The sequence below is a fragment of the Pseudorasbora parva genome, chromosome 25 (assembly GCF_024679245.1).
Source record: "Pseudorasbora parva isolate DD20220531a chromosome 25, ASM2467924v1, whole genome shotgun sequence".
Classification (NCBI taxonomy): Eukaryota; Metazoa; Chordata; class Actinopteri; order Cypriniformes; family Gobionidae; genus Pseudorasbora; species Pseudorasbora parva.
In genome coordinates this window covers 18,344,429-18,364,304 of record NC_090196.1, presented here as the reverse complement: position 1 = coordinate 18,364,304, position 19,876 = coordinate 18,344,429, and the positions used below count along the sequence as shown (strand labels likewise).

The 19,876-nt window shown below is 39.4% G+C and overlaps 2 protein-coding genes across 2 annotated transcripts; both read right to left on the bottom strand.

Moving 5' to 3' along the window:
* Positions 1-33: 33 nt before the first annotated feature.
* Positions 34-10,294, bottom strand: bmt2 (base methyltransferase of 25S rRNA 2 homolog). The gene is made up of 5 exons (XM_067436102.1): positions 10,033-10,294; positions 7,795-7,936; positions 4,313-4,441; positions 4,090-4,210; positions 34-2,822 (listed from the first exon to the last, which is right to left on the bottom strand). The coding sequence occupies exons 1-5, from the start codon at positions 10,187-10,189 to the stop codon at positions 2,193-2,195; spliced, it is 1,179 nt and encodes a 392-aa protein (XP_067292203.1). The 5' UTR covers positions 10,190-10,294; the 3' UTR covers positions 34-2,192.
* Positions 10,295-13,944: 3,650 nt separating this feature from the next.
* Positions 13,945-19,851, bottom strand: LOC137064644 (protein phosphatase 1 regulatory subunit 3A-like). Its single transcript, XM_067436101.1, has 4 exons — positions 18,929-19,851; positions 18,111-18,163; positions 17,936-18,024; positions 13,945-17,541 (listed from the first exon to the last, which is right to left on the bottom strand). Exons 1-4 carry the CDS (start codon positions 19,693-19,695, stop codon positions 14,725-14,727), a joined length of 3,726 nt encoding a protein of 1,241 aa, XP_067292202.1. The 5' UTR covers positions 19,696-19,851; the 3' UTR covers positions 13,945-14,724.
* Between the last annotated feature and the right edge of the window lie 25 nt (positions 19,852-19,876).

The following is a 19,876-nucleotide window of genomic DNA, read 5'->3' as shown; positions in this document are numbered from 1 at the left end:
GCAACCTGCTATAGGCAAATGAAAGACCAGATAGAAGGCGACAAAAACCTTTATTTATAAAAGATGAATGACAATAGTTCTCACAAACAGCCCATTCCTGTGGAAGCCAACCATCTTAACACTGATAAAGAAAATCAATCATGCAAACAGTGGATTAAAGCCTGGGGAAGACAAATATGTTTGATATGTGAATGTTTGAACACACCACCAAGTAAACATTATAATACAAAGCTTTTTTTAAATGGTTTTAAAACTTTTTTTTCTATTTATAAATCGAGTACAGACTAAAGAATGCCTTTTAAATGCTATTGCTAATAGGGCAGTATTTTTAGTAATTTAGCCAAGAGCTGGTTAAGTTGCTGAAAGTATGTACTGTAACTGTTTATTGTGGGACAGAAATTAGCTTAGTTACAAATGACAATCAGTAGCCTGTTCTTGCATCCATTCTATATAATCACAAATGCAAAAATACAATTTGGGTTTGAAGGCACCTTGAGGAGGATTTTTTTTTTTCTGATACCCTGAAAGATCACATACTGAATTCTTTCACCGTTTCAAATCTTTCCACACTTATATTTGGCATCCCTACAACACATTTAAAGTGCCCAACACTAAAACCTCACATAGATACTTCAACAGGACCCCAAAGTACATCTCACACCCATCACAGCATATTCTCATATCATGAGGTTTACCAATCGGTAACCACATTAACACAATAGGAAACAGTGCCTAATATCATTTACTCAATACTACCAGGTTACAGTGATATGGGGCATTTTTGACCGTTTATGATTATGAACGTATTGCTATTCTAATGAAGTGCTGATGCCAATCTCGATATTTTGCCAACCCTACGGAGGGTGTAATCAAAAACGTGCAAATATGTGCTTGGACATTTAATATAGTGTTTTTAAGAACCTGGAGTGAATAAAAAAGCTGCAAAATTGTTCTATTACCAATACAGGAGCTAAAAACAGACGCAACAATCTTCAAATCGACTGTTTGTGAAACATTTGGCAAATTACTTTCCAAACTTTTGTACCTTAAAAGTTATATTTTATAAAGTGGGACGCTAAAATGATATACTGAAGAACCCAATTAGATATACACCAGATATTACAGGAAGTAGATTTAAAGCAACTTAAGGTTTTGAGAGTAAACAGCCAAGAGTAAACAATCATCCTACTCAAAGTCACATTAAGGCAAAATGCACAGAAATCTAATCTGCTCCACACTACATACTACTGACATGTAATTGGATAGTACTGGTTATAATAGCGGTTTGATCGCAAGATTAGAAACAATACATGCATCCAATCCGGTCACCTGTAAGATTGTTTGTTCGGAAAATCTACGACTACTTCGCATGATTTGTACCCTTGTTGAAGCGAGAAATCCACATTCACAGTTACAAAGTCACATAACCAAACACGCACAAGTTCTGCAGACACTAAAAATGCTACAAATATCATTGATAAAGGCTATTCCAAAAAATCGGTTGAAATCTCCATCCAAAATGTCCAGTGGAAACTTGCTGAGAATCTAACCATTAAAGGGTTAGTTCACAAAAAAATGGAAAATTTAGTCATTTACTCACCATCATGTTGTTCCAAACCTGTATGACTTTCATTTTACAATAAAAGTAAATGCTTGTTTTGGACCCCATTGACTTTCACTGTGTGGACAAAACCCTTTTTCGAGGCATTTTTCTAAATATCTGAGTTTTAGAAAAGTCATGGGTTTGGAACAACAAGAGGGCGATTAAATTATGACATTATGTTCATTTTTGGCTGAACTATCCCTTCAAGAAATACAACTGAAAAAGACCAACACAGTATAGTAATAATAACTACGGCTAAACTTATGCTAGTTCAAAGGTTTGTCCAGTTGACACTCATTCTGAATGAGAAAAGTGGCTGAGCTAAATCTTCCTCGATCTGATATCGCACAGCTGCTTCTGTTACAAAACCACATCACTTCTATATCTAAGTTAAGATTGTTTAGTGTGTATATTTGTGTTCAAAGGGATGTCTAGCACGCTCTTAAAAATCAACGCCCACTTAAACGTCCTCATTCACTCTGTGCAAACTTTTTGCTGCTTAAAAAGGGGTCAAGTAAACAAACGCAGCAGAGCAATTTTGGCAGCACAACGGTAGGTTACTAAATATCAAGAGGGGCAGTAAACAAGTTCAGCTCTGCAGCAAAATGGGGTCTTCCAGCTCGTGGAAGGGCGCCGAGCTGCTCTGGCTCTCGCCCGAGTCCGAATCGTACGGCGTGTCCGGCAGTTCCGCGAAGCTACACGCCAACTGGTCGTCCTCGAAATCAGAGCGTGGATGTTCGTAGCAATCTGTGAATCCCTCCTCGTCGATCGTGTTAAAGTCCTGCGGGATGTATAGCATCTCCGGGTAGTTGCGGCTGACCAGGTCGCTGCTGGTGGTGGGCGACACCTTACGGAAAGCGATCAGGTGCATGTGCGAGAACTTTATGTACTTGTAACGTTTGAAGCCCAGAGACTCCACCGCAACTCGCCAGCTGCGCATCATAAGCGCATGCCGGCCCTGGTGGGAGGAGTCAGGGGTGATGATGAGGAGGAGGCCGTTCAAGGTCAGGAGTTCATGCGCTTTCTTGCAGCAGAGCCAGCGCTGATAGGGTGAAGGGAAGTAGGAGAGAAGCAGGGAGAAGACTACCACGTGAAAAAGCTGGGCAGGTAAAGCGTCGATGGGGCCACGCAGCTGCCGCAGGAAGGCATCCAAGGCGTCGCTGGCCAGCTGCAGAGGCTGCTGCAGCTGCAGGTTAAGAAAGTCGCATTTGTAGACACTCTGTAGCCATAAAAAGGACAAATGGAAAAGGAGAATCAGAACATTTAGCTTCAGGACAGGCAAAATTAGTAAAAGGGTCATTGTGTCCAAGATTATATTTCTTATAAATCCTTTTTTCTTATACATGTTGGATTTAAAAAAATCAAATCCAACAGTATCCATTGACGTTGTGTTGCGTGAAGCGGTCGCCTTGTCATTTCTTACTGATAACAAAAAAACTGAACAATGTCAAAAAGCTGATATGTGACAAGGTGTACAGCAAACAAGCTAAAAACACACAGATCTTAGTTTTATAAGCTGTCGACCCCCCCAAAAAGTGCGTTTAAGGAGACAAAAGTGGATACAGGCAATAAGGCATGAAGCTTAAGCAGGAAAAGTAAGTACATTTTGGGATCCTGACACTTAGTATGCCTACATGTGCAGTAAACATTTAGTCAAATAACCAAATGTCAGTTTTATACAATATATTTCCTGTCACCGATTACGTTCCCCTCCAGTGGGAGTAGTTCTCAGTGTAATATAGCATATCGCGCTCTGTCTCAATTGCCTGTATCCACTTTTGTGTCCTTAAAGGGTTAGTTCACGCAAAAATGAAAATTAGCCCATTATTTACTCACCCTCAAGTCATCCTAGGTGTATATGACATTCTTCTTTCAGACCAATACAAGTTATATAAAAAAAATGTCCTGGCTCTTCCAAGCTTTATAATGGCAGGGATTGTTGCTCTGTTTTTGAAATGTAATTTATGAAGAATGTCATTTACACCTTGGATGACTTGAGGGTGAGTAAATCATGGTAAATCAGAGCTTATAAAAACTTCTGGGTTTTTTAGATTGTTTTCTGTACACCTTGTCACATATCAGACATTGTTCGTTTTTTGTTATAAGTCAGAAATGACTAGGAGGCCGCTTCACTCAACAGAAAGTCAATGGAGCCAGGTGGTTTGTTTCCCGCTTGTTTCACAGTGGGTGTGGCTTTCAGATTATGACGTGTGCCGCTCTGTCTCTATTCTTCAAGTGCTCTCGCTACTTCTGATATGAAGAACAAATGGATTTTGCGTCGCATCCAGTGTGGACAGTTTCTGGTTGCTGTGGCACGACAATGTAATAAACCAATAAATTATTAAAATTATTTTTTAAAAACTTCACTCAGGATAAATGTCATATTTAATTTGATGAGACAACATCCAGCTGTGTTAGACATAACATGCTTTCAAAAGTTCCATAAAATAAAATAAAAACAAGCTTAACTTAAAAGGACCACAAACCTCTACTGCTGGCACAATGTCAATACCGACAGTCAGAAACTCATCGAACTTCAGGAAGGGATTGAAGCAGCTGCCCACATCCAACAGTCGTATTCTCCCAAGCTGGAACGTTGAGTTGGTACTAAGCATAAATAAAAGGCGGAGTTAGTCAATTCATTTGTTGCGATGTGGAAAAACTTTGTGTTTGTGGATCTGCAGTGATAACAGTGTCTTTGTAGTGCACCTAGGAGAGGACGATTGTGGTAGAGAGTTTGCAGAGGTGTTATTTCCAGCTGCTGCATGCTTAGTGCTCTTCTCATCCTTCTCCAGCACTCGTCTCATCCCTCCATCCTGGAAGTACTCCTGACAAACACTGTGGCGAGAGAGATTTAACAACAATTGGGCTTTTCACACTGTATTTAACCCCACGTAAAGGAGAGTTTCACACTTTTTACCCAGGGTTATGAAACCCTGTTTCGGAGCAGGGTTACCGCCACTTTTGCAACCCCACATTGTGGTGTCAAACGTGTCCAGCGTAAAGTGATGCAGTGTTAAGAGGCCATTCACATGTCACAGCTAAAAACATGTACAAAGGGGCGGCTGTTCCGCTTTCTCCTTTTCTCCAAATCACACGGGATGTCTGCCGTTGCTCAGCAACCATGAGCTGCGCTCTCCATGGCGACGAGGAACTTTCAGCAAATAAATGGATTTCTTGGACAGTAAATCACTTGCAGTAGCTCCGCTACTAGATTTATTTATGAAGAAGAGAAAAAAAAACATGTTTGGGTCTTTCTCCATCTTGGCTGTGCTTTCAATGTTGTTACAGAAAAGGGGATGCTGATTAGTTTGTTCTTGTCACATGATTGACGCGCACTTGCGGCATTCTTAAAAATTGAGATTCTTTCATCTCGCTGCGGCAAAGATGTGCCTGTAAAAAAAAAAGTGTGTTGCGATGCTCTATTGTGAGCGTGCCTGCTGCATGTCTACTTTTAAAACAACTTGAGGGTGCAAAAGATGCAACATGTGAACTTAGAATGTTACAACTAGATGCTTGGCAACCGTCAACCAATTGCATGCCTCATATTCGCATGCTTTGGACAGTCACAAAAACAGCTTGTTTTATAAACAACAGCTTTCGTTAGTAAAATGTCAAATATTGACGGAGAATGCATCATTTGTAGTGGAGACGTTTCAAGATTAGCTTTATAGTATGAAAAGTTAATTCTGGAATAACTTTTGAAAAATGTCATCAATGTATATAATATGAGAATGTGTAATACTAGAGTCTTAAAGGAACACTCCACTTTTTTTGAAAATACACTCATTTTCCAAGTCCCTTAAAGTTAAACAGTTAAGTTTTACTATTTTTGAATCCATTCAGCCGATTTCTGTATCTGGCGGTAGCACTTTTAGCATAGCACACATCATTGAATCATATAGACCATCAGCATCGGTGCTCAAAAAAATGATCAAAGACTTTCAATATTTTTCCTATTTAAAACTTGACTCTTCTATAGTTACATCGTGTACTAAGACCAGCGAAAAATGAAACGTTTTTTTTTTTTAGATCGTTATAGCTAGGAACTACTTTCTCATTCCTGCGTAGGAACTTTCCTGCGTAGGAGCTGTCATGGGTGCAGCGGCGCAATGATATTACAGAGCCTTGTAACCATGGAGACGTTTGTGAGAGACAATTAAGAAGATATTTACTCCGGTGCAGATTCCGAAACGTATCTGTTTGAACCGGAATAACAGTTACACTGAAGATGAGCTTTTGAAATGTGAAAGTGTGGCTGAACAGACTGGGGCAATAGGACAGAGAAGAGTCAAAATTCAAGGGAAAATGGTCCGACATGGATTTGGTCTTCCAACCTTTTAATTTTGAAGTAATATGTGAATGAAATATGCTAATACAGTGCTGCTTATTATGAAGACAGAGAGAGTGTGCGCGCTCCGTTGTTTCTCTCTGTCACTCAGTTAACATGTGCTCTCTCATCAAAATCACTCATAAATCACACAAAAAAAATAAATAAATAAGGCTTTGACGGGACAAACTTTTTTTTTGCCGGCCGCCAAATAATTTTCAATGCAGGAGACACACTCCGAAGCCTCGGCACTTAATGTATCATTACTAACGTAGTATTTTGTACCAAAAAAAACTGTGTAGAAAAACAATACCGGCAATTCCACATTCTATTTTAATCAAACTATACACTACCTCACCAGAATGCCACAACAAAACAACTAACGTTACTGTATAAACCAAATAGCCGCACAAACCCCCACGCTTAGTGATTGCATTCACAAGTAACGTTAGCTAAAGACAACAGCAGTGCTTTTCAATCTGGTCATTCAAGCTAACAAAAAAAATTAAATAATGTTATTCTTACAGCCATGGGTGGTGATACACTTTCGCCCTGTCTGGCCATTTCCTTTATTCGCCGTACCGTGGTAACACTGCCTATGTTTTTCAAATAGTCATCTGGTCCCAAATGCTTTGAGCAAACACGCAGTTTCTTGTTTGAATCTACTGGTAAGTTAGATTAGATACCGGTAAGTTAAGCAGTCAACCACTGATTCTATCGTAACTTGATTTTCGTTGGTATTCTGTGAAACATGATGGTAGAATACACCTTCGACTCACTGTCACAGCTCTTTACAACACACAGAACCATGGCTAACCGCACAGTAAATCAATTACATAATTTGCCAGTTGTAACTCTGCATTATCTGCAACGACACAAACTTAGTGCCGGTCACATTGGAAGTTACCTATCTAAGAATGTAATATCTCACCGCTGAACCCATGGTACGACCACAAAGTTCCATGATTACTACGCAGGATTCAGAAAATAGTTACTATCTATATCGGTATAAAAATCTAAACTTTTAATTTTCCGTTGGTCTTAGTACACGATGTAACTACAGAATAGTCGAGTTTAAAATAGGAAAAATATTATCCCTGAAAAAATTAATTCTTTGGTCAATATCTTCTGAATTGTCTGTCACAAATGTCTCCATGGTTACAAGGCACACTCTCTGTGCAAGTAGATTGTCATCTGGTTATATTGACGGAAGTTTGCCTATTTTAAGGCTCTGTAATATCATTGCAAAATCGCCGCAAAGTTCCTACACAGGAATGAGAAAGAAGTTCCTAGCTATAACGGTCTAAAAAAGCAACTTTTAATTTTTCGCTGGTCTTAGTACACGATGTAACTATAGAAGAGTCAAGTTTTAAATCAGAAAAATATTTAAAGTCTTTGATCATTTTTTTGAGCACCGATGCTGATGGTCTATATGATTCAATGATGTGTGCTATGCTAAAAGTGCTACCGACAGATAGAGATCGGCTGAATGGATTCAAAAACGGTAAAACTCAACAATTTAACTCTAAGGGACTTGGAAAATGAGCCTATTTTCAAAAAAAGTGGAGTGTTCCTTTGATGTAAACCAATAATGCAATCATCCAATCAGTGACAATGCAATTATGCAAATAAGGATGTTAACTCAGGGTTTAGGAATCTACAGTGTGAAACGTCAGGTTATGAACAACCGGGATTCATTGTTAACCCTGGGTAAATTATGAGCAATGTGAAGTAAGATAACCCAGCATTCCATTAAACCAGGGTTAAGAATGTCCCAGGGTTAACCATTTCAATTGTGAAAAGCTCTAAAAAGTACCAAATCGGTTTCTCAACATAAAACAATGACCATCAACGGTTGTACCTGCGGCACCACTCGATGCGTCCCTCGCCCTCGCATTTATTCGCCCAGTGGTTGTCGGCCAGGTTCTTCATGGCCATGGCATACTCGCTGAGAGTCTGCTCGTCTTCACAATGCTCACGCCATATTTTCTCGAAGTCTCCCACTGCATTCGAAGAGACAAACAGACGAAGAGTGTACGGTCATGCCACATGACTGATCGTTCTGCACAGCATAACTAGTGAACATTCTTCTAAAGCCTACTTTCTGAAGTCAGCTGATGTACGTGGTTTCTCTAATCTCTGATTTTCAAGCGGCACGCAAAATACAGTCCGTTTTTCTTCAACAACTCAGTGGAACTCCATCTCCATGCTCAAAAGTACTATATCATCAAAGTGTTTGTGCTGATTCACACACAGTTCGAAAACTTGCTGATAATGTCGATGACACCAGAAGGCAACAACCACTACCCTAAAAGACTGATTTGGAAGGAAAGAACTGACAAAAAGTGAGCTATCCCATGACAGAGTGGAAAATACAGGCCTTATCAGATTTACAGAGAATAAGACCAGAAGGGAAGAGACTGCAGCGTCGTTACATATGAATACTGCTGTACAATGCCAAGAAGACCAGATCACGCCTTCCTTATTAACCCATCACGGGGTCTAATGAATAGACTACTGTGTGTGTGGGATTTATAGCGCTGCTCATCCCTCTCGGGGGAAACCAAGAAAGATTCGATAAAGAACCAGGAGAAGCACAACAACAAAATTTAAAGTCACAAAGTATTAGGGTGGTGGTACGTTACATTAGGTCCTGCTTCTTGTGTAACTAATTCCAGGCAAAAACAGAACATTTCATAATCTCCTGCAACTCTCTATGGCATCATAACCTGATGATGGGCATGATAACCTTCTTCGATAATTGTCATTGTAGCGCAAGATTGTAACAGGAAATTTAACAGCATCCTCACAATCCATTACTTCTGGTCCATCAATACAAAGACAGACTATTTGACTAACAAATAAAGTTTTCAAGCAAATATTTCTCACAAAAATATGCATTATGGAGTGAGTCTTGATGTTTTGATATTTTGAGAAATGTCTCAGCGTTTTTTTTGTGGCCACACAAATGGAAGTCAATGTAGCTGTGTAGCTTCCACAAATGGAAGTAACAAACATTCAGAATATCTTTTGCTCCACAGAAGAAATAAAGTCATTTAGGTTTTGATCAAGTGAACTATGCCTTTAATCATCAGAAATCAAACTAAATATTAATCATTTAGATTTTATATTTACTTCCTAAAGGATTTGCAATTTTTACAAACCGTTACAGAAATGTTGACATCAAAAATGTTTAAAATGTAATTTAATACGAGAGTCATTTTGACATTTTTTTGCAATAAGCATTAGCTAAAAACAAAGGGTTCAACTGAGGGGAAAAGCTAGATTTGGCAACAAAAAAATTCCAGATTTACACCATGAGTACTGAAAGCAATAGCATGTAACCGATCTAACTCTCCCTAACTGCAATTCAGCTACCTGGTCCATTACATTGCAATTTTTTGTTTAATTATTGTACATGTAATTTTTCATCATTCAATCAAGTGTTATAAGTTAAAGGCTTTCTTTAAAAGCTTGTTTATACTTTCCTCAGCACTAAAAATAGGCCAAGTGTCCATTATATCATAGGTGCAATAAACATTAAATTCATAAATAATTGACAGTGACGAGATTAAAGCTTTTAGAAATGCAAACTTGTCAACTGTACATGGTCGAGAAACGTAATTCAGAGGAATTAAATTCTTGTTTTATTGCCTTTTTAAAAGGAGAATTAAATGCCTTTTTAAAAGGAGAATTAAAAGTTGTATTTGCTTTTGTTCAAACAGTCAGCATATCAATGAAGGGCAAAACATGAACAGATGAACGACCCTGCAAAAGTTTGCTGACTAGTCGGACGTCGTGCTGAAGACACCTAACACCTATAACGGTGTTATTTACGGGCGTTCAGAACGTTCTATTCGAATGTTATTCAAAACGCTGTCTGTGTACGTGATGCAACACATGTTTTTTTAAGCCACTGTCAAAAACAAGCCAAGTATAAAATCAGTTCATGTCAAAAGTGATGCGACACAAGTCCAAAATAAAACAACGTAGAGCCACGGTTGTAATCCAGGCGTTTTAATTTCCGTTTTTCTGCTCAGGCCAGACTACAGACACTGATCTAGGCTAGGCTACGCAGCTACGGAGCTCAGTAAAATACCTTCAATGTATTTCCTGCGGAGCTTTCGGTGCACGCTCTTCACCACCCCCGACAGCTTCTCCTGCTCCTGCTTCCTGGACTGCAGCTCCGCCGGGACAGAGCCGGAGTGGCATTCGGAGAGATCCGGATCTGTCTCAGCGCAGCTCCGCAGGTCCATAGTAGACTACTGAGGCAGGCTACCGGCGCACCGGCTCCGTCAGCACGCACGCACACGCCGCAACAACGCGCAGCCTGATTGCGCCTCTCCAGCGAACTTGGCGGAAGTGCACGTCCAATCTGTGAACGCGAAACATGAAACGCCTCTGCATTACAATTATAATTGTCATCATTATCATAACAATTATTATTATATAACAATACATAAGTATTATTACTTGTATAAAGATGTATTATTATAAATATAAACTATAAAATCTTGTACATGTAATGTCTTGTTTCCCTGTCTTGCGTTTAAAGGTGCAGTGTGTAGCCTAATATTTATGAGGCTCTATTGACAGAAATGCTATATAATTTACATATGTTTTCAGTGGTGTATAAAGACCTTACATAATGACTTGTTATGTTTTTATTACCTTAGATTGAGCCATTTCTTTCTACATACACCACTGGGTCCCCTTAAGGGGGTCGCACACCGGACCCGCACATTATATTCTTTATATAATTATTTATTCTATATAATTTTGAATCAACTTCTGACAGAAGAGCTGCACAATGGGTATATCTTGTAGCACAGGGGGAAATCAGTATATGTTGATGATTTGAGGGAAATATAAAATAAATTTAATATAAAACCTTGAAATAGAGCTCTGTTGCACGTCAGGATTTTGAACAACTTCTGAGTTGCAGAGGACAGGCAGCTATTGTCTTAATAGGTCCAATAAAGGCATTGATTACAGTCAGTGTTCATATAGCTGCCTGTCTGACAGACATTTCTGACTGCACACTTCATCAAAATTTCTCCATTCAGCTCGGTTCATCAACCATAACTCCATCCAGGACAGCCAGGAACCTTGGAGTTGTGATTGATGACTTCACTGACCACATTACTGCAACAGCCCGGTCCTACAGATTTGCCTTATACAACATTAGAAAGATTAGACCGTTCCTATCAGAACAGGCTGCACAACTCCAGGTCCAAGCTCTTGTTCTCTTCAGACTGGACTATTGTAATGCTCTTCTGGCTGGCCTTCCAGCATGCACTATCAAACCCTTGCAACTAATCCAGAATGCAGCGGCGAGAGTGGTCTTTAATGAGCCGAAGAGAGCTCATGTTACGCCTCTCTTCATCAGACTGCACTGGTTGCCAATGGCTGCTCGCATCAAATTCAAGGCACTAGTTCTCGCCTACAAAGCAACCACTGGCTTTACACCAATATACCTAAACTTGCTTGTTCAGACTTACACACCCTCCAGAAGCTTGCTTTCTGCGAGTGAACGGCGCCTGGTTCCATCCCAAAGGGGCATGAAATCGCTCTCATGGACATTTTCCTGGACCATTCCCACCTGGTGGAAAGACCTTCCGATCTCAATTCGTGCTGCCGAGTCTGTAGCCATTTTTTTAAAACATCTTAAGACACATCTTTTCCAATTGCACCTGACCAATAAAGGCTAGCACTTAAAGGTGCACTATGCAACTTTCCGTCCACTGGAGGGTGCCTATTCTAAACAAAGGCGTAGTTTGATGACGCCGAGTGTGAGCGCAGCATCTTGGGACATGAGGTCTTCACCTCACAGCCGGTGGAAAATAGGACTCGGGCAGAAATCATGTTGATGGATGTGATTATTAACGTTACTGTAGTGTGAAGCAGAGCAGGACCGAGTGTTGTGGAGCTGAGCACAGCTGCAGGAGCAATTGTTAAACAAACACGCGGCTCGCAAGTACCGGGACTTTTATTATGACTGGACGGGACACAGTTGCCGAGTGCGCGCACTTTTTACGGTCATGATTATAAGGTAAAGCAGCTCTGTTTATCATATTAGATACATTTAAGTGTGTTTAAAATGATGTTATGACGTTACTCTGTGCGTTCGCTCGGCGCTGCTGTGACTTGTTCACACTGCTAAGAGAAAAGCGCTTCTACAGAATAAAACCCAGGGTAACGCAGATATGACACGATTGACAGGCGACTCGCTCAAGCGCTATGCTGAAATGTCCTGGTCCTTAGTGGTTTTTAGATATTTTACTGCAAAAATACTACATACTGGTAGTGCACCTTTAACTATCCAATAAAATTTTCCGTTTGTTTGTCCAAAAAAAATAATAATTGTGTACTGTGCTCGATTAACTGACAATTCTTACAGCTCTTGCAGGTTGTTGGCCTTTTTTGTTTCATTGCTTCTATTGCCCTTTTGTAAGTCGCCTGTTATTTGCGTCATATATGCGTTATCCTCATTTTCCGGTTTTGCAAAAACGCTTTACTCTTAGCAGTGTGCAACAAGTGTCACAGCAGCCGCTGAGCGAACGCACAAAGTAACATCACTTTAAACCAGGGGTCCCCAAGCTCGGTCCTGGATCAATGCTTGTTGGTTTAACTTAAAAAAGTAAGTAACCTGGTTGCCTTAAAATTTTGAGTTTATTGAAATTAAAAATTTTAGTTGATACAATGAAGGAAATTTGTTTAATAAATAGAAACTCAAAATATTTTTGTCTCTGAACCCCATAAAAAATTTGATAAATCATGAAAATAGCACTATTTGGCATGTTTCACTGCGTCATTAGAAATAAAACACACATAATTACCCAATATGCTTACAAAATATTTTAATAATATTTTAATAAAGGTTGTCAAATCTCAAAAAAATTAATTGTATTAACTCAAAATTTTAATTTCAATGAACTCAAAATTTTAAGGCAACCAGGTAACTTTTTTGCTAAATAATGTTTTACAGTGTAGACTTTTTCTCTTAATAATATGCTTGGTTAAGAATCACATCTGCGGGTCACATTTGCTCTGACACTAAATCCCATGTGGAGAGAACATGAGTTGTGTCACGTTTAACCTCATAGAGCTCTGGCTTAATGTGGGTATTTTAAACCTCACCAAGCCTAATGGATATCAGAGTCTGACACAGAAGTTGTTTTTCAGCTTTTTTCAAATTGTGTCTCACATGTTATTTGTATAAGGACATGTTTAGCAGAAATCAGCAGCAGAGAGTGTGTTATATAATCTTGTCATATATCATGATGCATCAACCATGTAGCAAACCTGAGATGCAGCCAATGTGTGTCCTCTTGAAAATGTCATCATGTGCTTCAATCCCTTTTAGAGGGAATGATAATCCCATAATCGTCTCCCTGCTCAGCTGTGTAGACTTCTCCCCAATGAATTTGGGACTAAAATGTTTCTTATGCTATCAGCTTGTAATATGCAGTCACTCATCTAATCATGATTGAAATGATAGTGTTCTAAAGATGACATAGTTCACCCAGAAATTAAAATTACGTCATTTACTCAACCTCATTTATGCATTTTTTTCCTCTGTGGAACACAAAAAAACGATTTTGTTGATTTATTATTACAATTATTGTTGGGTTGGGTCGAGGAGATTCTGTACCCCAGTGACTTTCCCTGTATGCTCAAAAACAATTGAAACATTATCCAAAATATGTCCAGCTTAGCTATAAAAAGGAGTCTATTTGGGGAGAGATCTGTGGTCAGATGTATTTCTGTGAATTGCATATAACCTGAAGATGAGATCATAGTTCATCTGTTTGTTCACCGAAAGCCATTTCCATGAATAATGTCCACCAATAAATGGACAAGATAAAGACAATTCAAAATAATAACAGGTGCACAATACCGAATTACAATAAAAATAGGACAAAATATAGACAATGCCAAAAACAATATGTTATCTATTTTGAGGACACAATAATGAAATAATGGAAGTTTGTTCATTTTACTTGGTTTATTCATTGTGAGTAGACACCTGTGCCTACAGTACCTGTATTTATGAAACAAACGCTGGTCATTGGAGATGATGAGACCATAATGTTTGGTATATTGAAACATAAAGGAGGATAGCAACCATTGATGTCTTTTCAGAAATTAGGAAGTGTCAAATAGTTTATGACTGTAAACAAACATAACTCTAATAAACTTGTACGACCATGTATGGGGTACATTTTTGCATTTGTTTAAAAATGCATTCATTGCGATAGATTTTATCGGTTGTTCTTGTGCCTGAAGAAAAAAAAATTGTAACTGTTTTGTGTGTTATTTTTATGTATAAATTATGATCTAATTATATGCTTGCCATGAAATTAAAGCTACACATAAAAGTCAATTGCCCTGTAATTCCTTTTAAAGACTAATCTTCTATAATATGTCAAACTTTAACTTTTCACTCGCCCAGTGGTCCTTTAAACATCATTGTACCAGGCACTAGCACATAATCCAATAATATATTAACCCCATATAATCCCTTTCTGCATGATCAGCTCAGTGTAAAGAGCCTTGTGATATTGTTTGCAAACAATGTTGTCCATATAGAAATATACTGACTCATATAATGTCAAATGGTAAAATAAGTCTGCCATCATATAAAATAAATTTTTTGCCCTTATGAAAATATGCGCAATAAATAGGCCTACCTCCACATAATCCAGCGCTTTGATACAACAATTGTATTCGTACAACATGTATTCAGATCCGCGTTCACATTTCTGCTAAACTCTCCAAAATCTCATCTTTACTGCATTCCTCTTTCACCTTTCCCAGGGTTTTTTAGTGGCTCTTCCCTTTGTCGAAACAGCCAATACACTGTAAGAAGATATAGGGCAAAACATGCGATGAAGTCATAATAATATGCTACAACCAAAAACACCATCAACAAAAATGTGTATCCAATCACCCTAGACATATTATCATAGGACAAAAACTCTTTCCACCACAAGACATTGCGTCCAATGACATGCTCATTGCTGTCCACTAGGGGCAGCGTTGCTCTTTCCAGCTCCATGATGTACTCGATATTTGTTAAATCTTCTAGGGAACTATTCGGCTGGTCCTCATCCACAGACTCCGAGATTGAAGGCAGAGCTAATGGCCTTCCTTTACTCATTGAGGGTCTTTTCCCGTAGCTTCCACTCACGGTGCCTTCTCTGAATACCGACTGTTGTGTATTCCTCAGACTGTTCAAGTACAGCTCCATCTCGTCATCAGTCTGCGATTCTGTTGAGGTGTTTTCTTCAACATTTTCAAGATCTCTGGTCAGCGAGTCTTTAGCCTTTTCCAGCATATTCTTCAGATCATCAGCAGTGTCCTGGTCACTGTTCTCACTTCCACAGCATGTGTTCTCTTCTTTATCAATAAATTCAATGAATTCCCAATCTTTCCCCATAGCTTGCATACTTCCACTGAGTTCAACATCACTCTTTTGAGATGATCCTTGCCGAGATCTAGCAGTTTCCTCACAAATCTCTTCTCCAGTGTTGACGTGCCTATCCGGTTTTTCTGAGTCCACTACTCCACCAAGATTTTCTATTTCATTTAAGTCAATATTATGTTGTGGCAATGATTTAACATCCTCAGACTCTCTTTCAATATTCAGCAGATCATCTGCATCCTCTTGTTGTTTCTTTTCTCTCTCAGTTTCTATTGCATCCAAGTCCTCTTCATCATCTATGTATTTAAATCCATCTTCAATGCTATTCATTCCTCCTTTATCTTCATGTTTTTCTTCTGCACCTTCTTGTTCTTTTAGTTCTCGGTCTTTCTCCTCTACGTCTTGTTTCCGCTCCTCTACCTGCTCTTTTTGACTTCCATTTCCCTCTTCCAGGCTTTCATCATTTTTTATTTTGTGAATTTCTTCCACCTCTTTAATCACTAATGCATAATGTTCTCTATCAAACTCAATAATGCTTGAGCTCTCTGTCTCTGAAGTCTGTGCAGCAAAACTGATGAGCATTCGTTCCTTCTTTTCATCCATTTGGCAGTTGTCCAAAGTATTGCTCATGTTCTGTGTGTTCTCCAATACTGGGTATGGTTCGGTTAGCGAGGCTGTTGCTAAGTGAGAAAATTCGTCAGGTTTTTCAATGTTAAGTCTCATCTCACATTCACATTCAGTCTCTGATTTATCATCAGAAGAACGCTGGAGCATTGTGGGGTCTTCTGGAGATTGGGCAAGAATGCAAGAAGTGCTGTTTGAATACCTTTTTTGCACTAATATGGTCTCCTCTTTGGTGTGGATATTTGTAAGGTTCCCCTGGTTTTGTGACATTTCAATTTTGATACCAGACATCTGATTATCCAAAGATAATGACGGTTTTAAAACTGATGTAGGTGATGAAGGATGGATCTTTTGGCTGTCAATACCACACTCTATTGTCTGATTTGTAGGGACTAAAAGTTCTGGTTCTTGTAGGGGGGGAAAGCAAGGACAGTGGCCAGGATCACCCTGGAATGAGAGCTCAGTCAAAACGAATTTGGACACTGATAAAACTTCTCCTAGAGGAGGATCTGGCCGCTCGGATGTGTTTGTTTCAGTGAATGTTTTGCCCGATGAGTACTCTCTTATAACACCAGTATAATCATTTTGAAATAGAGAAGCTTCCAACATCTCAACATGTTTATTCGGCTCAGAAAGAGGTTTTTTGGTTGGGTTTACTGTAAATTGTGAGGTCTGTTCTGTTGATTCTTTACAAGCACCAACACTTACATCATGTACTGTCTGTTTTGTAGAAATGCAAGACTCTGGCCAAATGTCTGTGGTCTCAGCGGCCGTGACCGCTGTTAAACTCTCATCCTCCAGTTCCCTTAATGAATCTACTTGTAATGTTTTCAGAAAGAAGTCTTTTCTCTCCGTTTCCATGTTTTTAAAAACCTGATGATAAAGTGGGGCTACAATGGTCCCAAATGTAAAGCCATGAGAAATTGGCGGAGGCTCTGAATTAGTGGTTTTCAAACTCACATTCTCTTCTGGTTTGCCATCGCTAATATTCGTGTCCTCGTCCATCTTAGAGGTCAATGCCAAATTTTTTATTCGTCGCTTGGTGTCCTTCTCAAAGTGCTCCCATGCTCTTTCAACATTCTTGCAAATATACAAGTCAGGATTTTGGCATACAGGAAAAGGCAGATTGATTGAATCCTCGGTAAGTTGGATGTCTTCCAAGGCCTCAGTAGCAGAGCATGTAATCGATTCTCCACAGTCTTCTAAGGGTAAATTTGTGTGTGCTGGGGATACATTAGTCTTGGTGTTGATCATGACTTCATGTTGTGTAAGAGCTTGGCTGTAAATGTCAGTGGAATATTTAGTATACTCTGCAGATTTTAAGGACTCATCTGGTGAAGGTGATATTTGGTTGCATGTTGTTGGTCGAGTATTTTGTGGGCTGCATGGTGTCTTCTCCAGCACTGATGCATGTTTCTGCAAGCTGGTAACCTCACTCTCTTTGGTCTTGGTCCCTTGTTTCCTTTCTTCTTCTCTCTTAGCAAAGTGCTCCTTGACTTTTGCTAATCGCACAGCCCTTCTTTTGCCCCTTCGGCTGCGGATTCTGCTTATTTCCTCCTGTTTACAAAGAGGTTAGATTTGAAATATGCTGAATGGAAGACTATCTTCAATAAATAAATATCTAAGGATCTTTTAGAAGTACATTTTTAATTTTTAAGATACATTCACTGACTGAAACATTGATTTTCCTTTAACAACGTATCATGGTGACTCAGTGACCCTGAACAGCCTGACCTATCAAGTGTCTTGTTTAGGACTGTACATAACGTTACTCTAACATTTGTCAAAGCCTGACAAGTGAATGTCATCAGTGACCACATGACATTCAGAAAGAGTAGCGAAATGTCACAGCTCATGTTTTATAAAATGTAAAACCTTGTTTTCACTATATAATTTTACACAACATGACTATGAATCACTCTTTGGTAAAATATAAAAATGTACAACTCACCGCTAATTCCATGCCATCCTTTTCACGTTTTTCAGAGTTTTCTTTTAGAGATCCAGGGTCAGTGGCCTTTCCAGAATTTAGATTTACATCTGAGAAAGCAAAATGTGTAGCTATTCATCAGAATTTTGTAGTATTTCCAAATCTAGTTGCAAGTCATTTTCAGGAGGTAAATTACCAGAAAATTCCTCATTTTTTGTTGCCAGAACAGTAGAAGCAGAGACATTTGGGCTGGAAGATGACACACAAAAAAAATGTGGTTACGAACTGGGGAAAAACATTATGTATAACTTATGAAGTGCCTCTTTAGTATTATAGTTTTATTTTTGTATTAATGTAGGTAATTTTTGGAAAGACTAGCAATTAGGGATGGGACAAAATATCGTTGTCCTTCTCTGTGCGATGCGAGAATCAATAAGCTGCCACAATATAACGATATTTTAATTAATAAAATAAGGTGCTCTACATAGATTTCCTTGCTCCCAGCGTCAATACTTCATGGCTCCTAAAGGTGGCGCTCGACATATGAATAAGGGAAATATGAACATAAGTTAACTAGCCTAAGCAAAATATTTTTTTAACGGGATGGCGATTGCCCCAGCAATGTTTAAGTCTACATTCTGGTAAACCTGCACTTAACCTTTTCACAGGCATGTTTTCTTAGTTAGACAGGTATTGTGATGCATCATATAGGATTGTCTAGCAATATTTTGATTTATCACAGAATTGCTTTATTTTGATATTATCGGTATCGTGTGCTTTGTACCATGTACCGTATTGTAAGGTACTTTGTGACCCCTGCTAGCAATAGCGAGCTAACTTTGAAAGCATGTGATGTTTGCTCGAGCAGGGTGCACGGAGGTATCATAACATCAGACCGAAGATACGCCTTTCCCAGACATATATACATATAAATATATTTAGACCACTTAACTTAGTGATTGCTATTAGGATATTAAGAGACTTTCAATCAGCATAACAAAAAAACATTCTCACCTGGTTAATTTTAGGCAGCTCTTTCTTCTGTTTTCACATACATTTGGGGGTTTCTCCTTTATTTTTTCACAACAAAACAGAGAGTAATTCTCTTCATTGTTGTTTGCCCAAAAAGTGCCTAAAGATGTGTCATATCTCAAACAGAAGTCAACCCTCGCACCTTCTTCACCGAATGGGGGTACCAGTGTGAGCTTAAAAGAGAAACAGTCCATCCCACCATTGTTTGACCCAGGTACGTACTCAGCCAACAGATCAAAATGACTCCTCCATGAATCTAAAGAGGTACGTACATACACCATCTTATCAAAACACACATTCAGCACACGAACGATTCCTCTTAGAGTTGAAGTCCCAGAAAGCAGCTCCAGACTCTCCAGTTCCAGCTTCTGCTTGTGAACCCGCAAGGATAGCTCCTCTACGGTCTGTGGAAGAGTGAAGAGAGGAACCATGTAATACCCCTTATCTTCATTTAAGTCACTCTCCAGAGGGCCTGATGGTCCAGTTACTCCCCGAGCGTCAAACTGTTTCACTGAGACGAGACTCAAACCGAAGGCGTCAGCAAAGGATACTCTTCGGCTGCTTGAAGGGGGAGGCAGGGAGTCATCGGAGGACACTGAACTCCGTCGTCTTGGTATGGGTGAAGATTTGGGCTTGATTCCCTCCAGACCCAGAGACTCCTCATCCTCATCCCAGGGGCAGGTTACCGGCAAGCTCAGGAGGTTAGAGCTGGCCCCAATGGGGCTTTCCAGCGTTCCCACAGACTCCATCCGGCAATGTGGGACAGAGTGAGAGGAACTCAGCCAGTCGGCCAGCAACTGACGTGCTGTGACAACTTATGGAATCAAGTTACATTTGACATTGTAGCGAAAAGCCAGCTCTATATTTAGGGCAGAAACAACTTGAGCTATGCAGTCCGAGCTCAGGGGAGCAATGAAAAATGTCACAGAC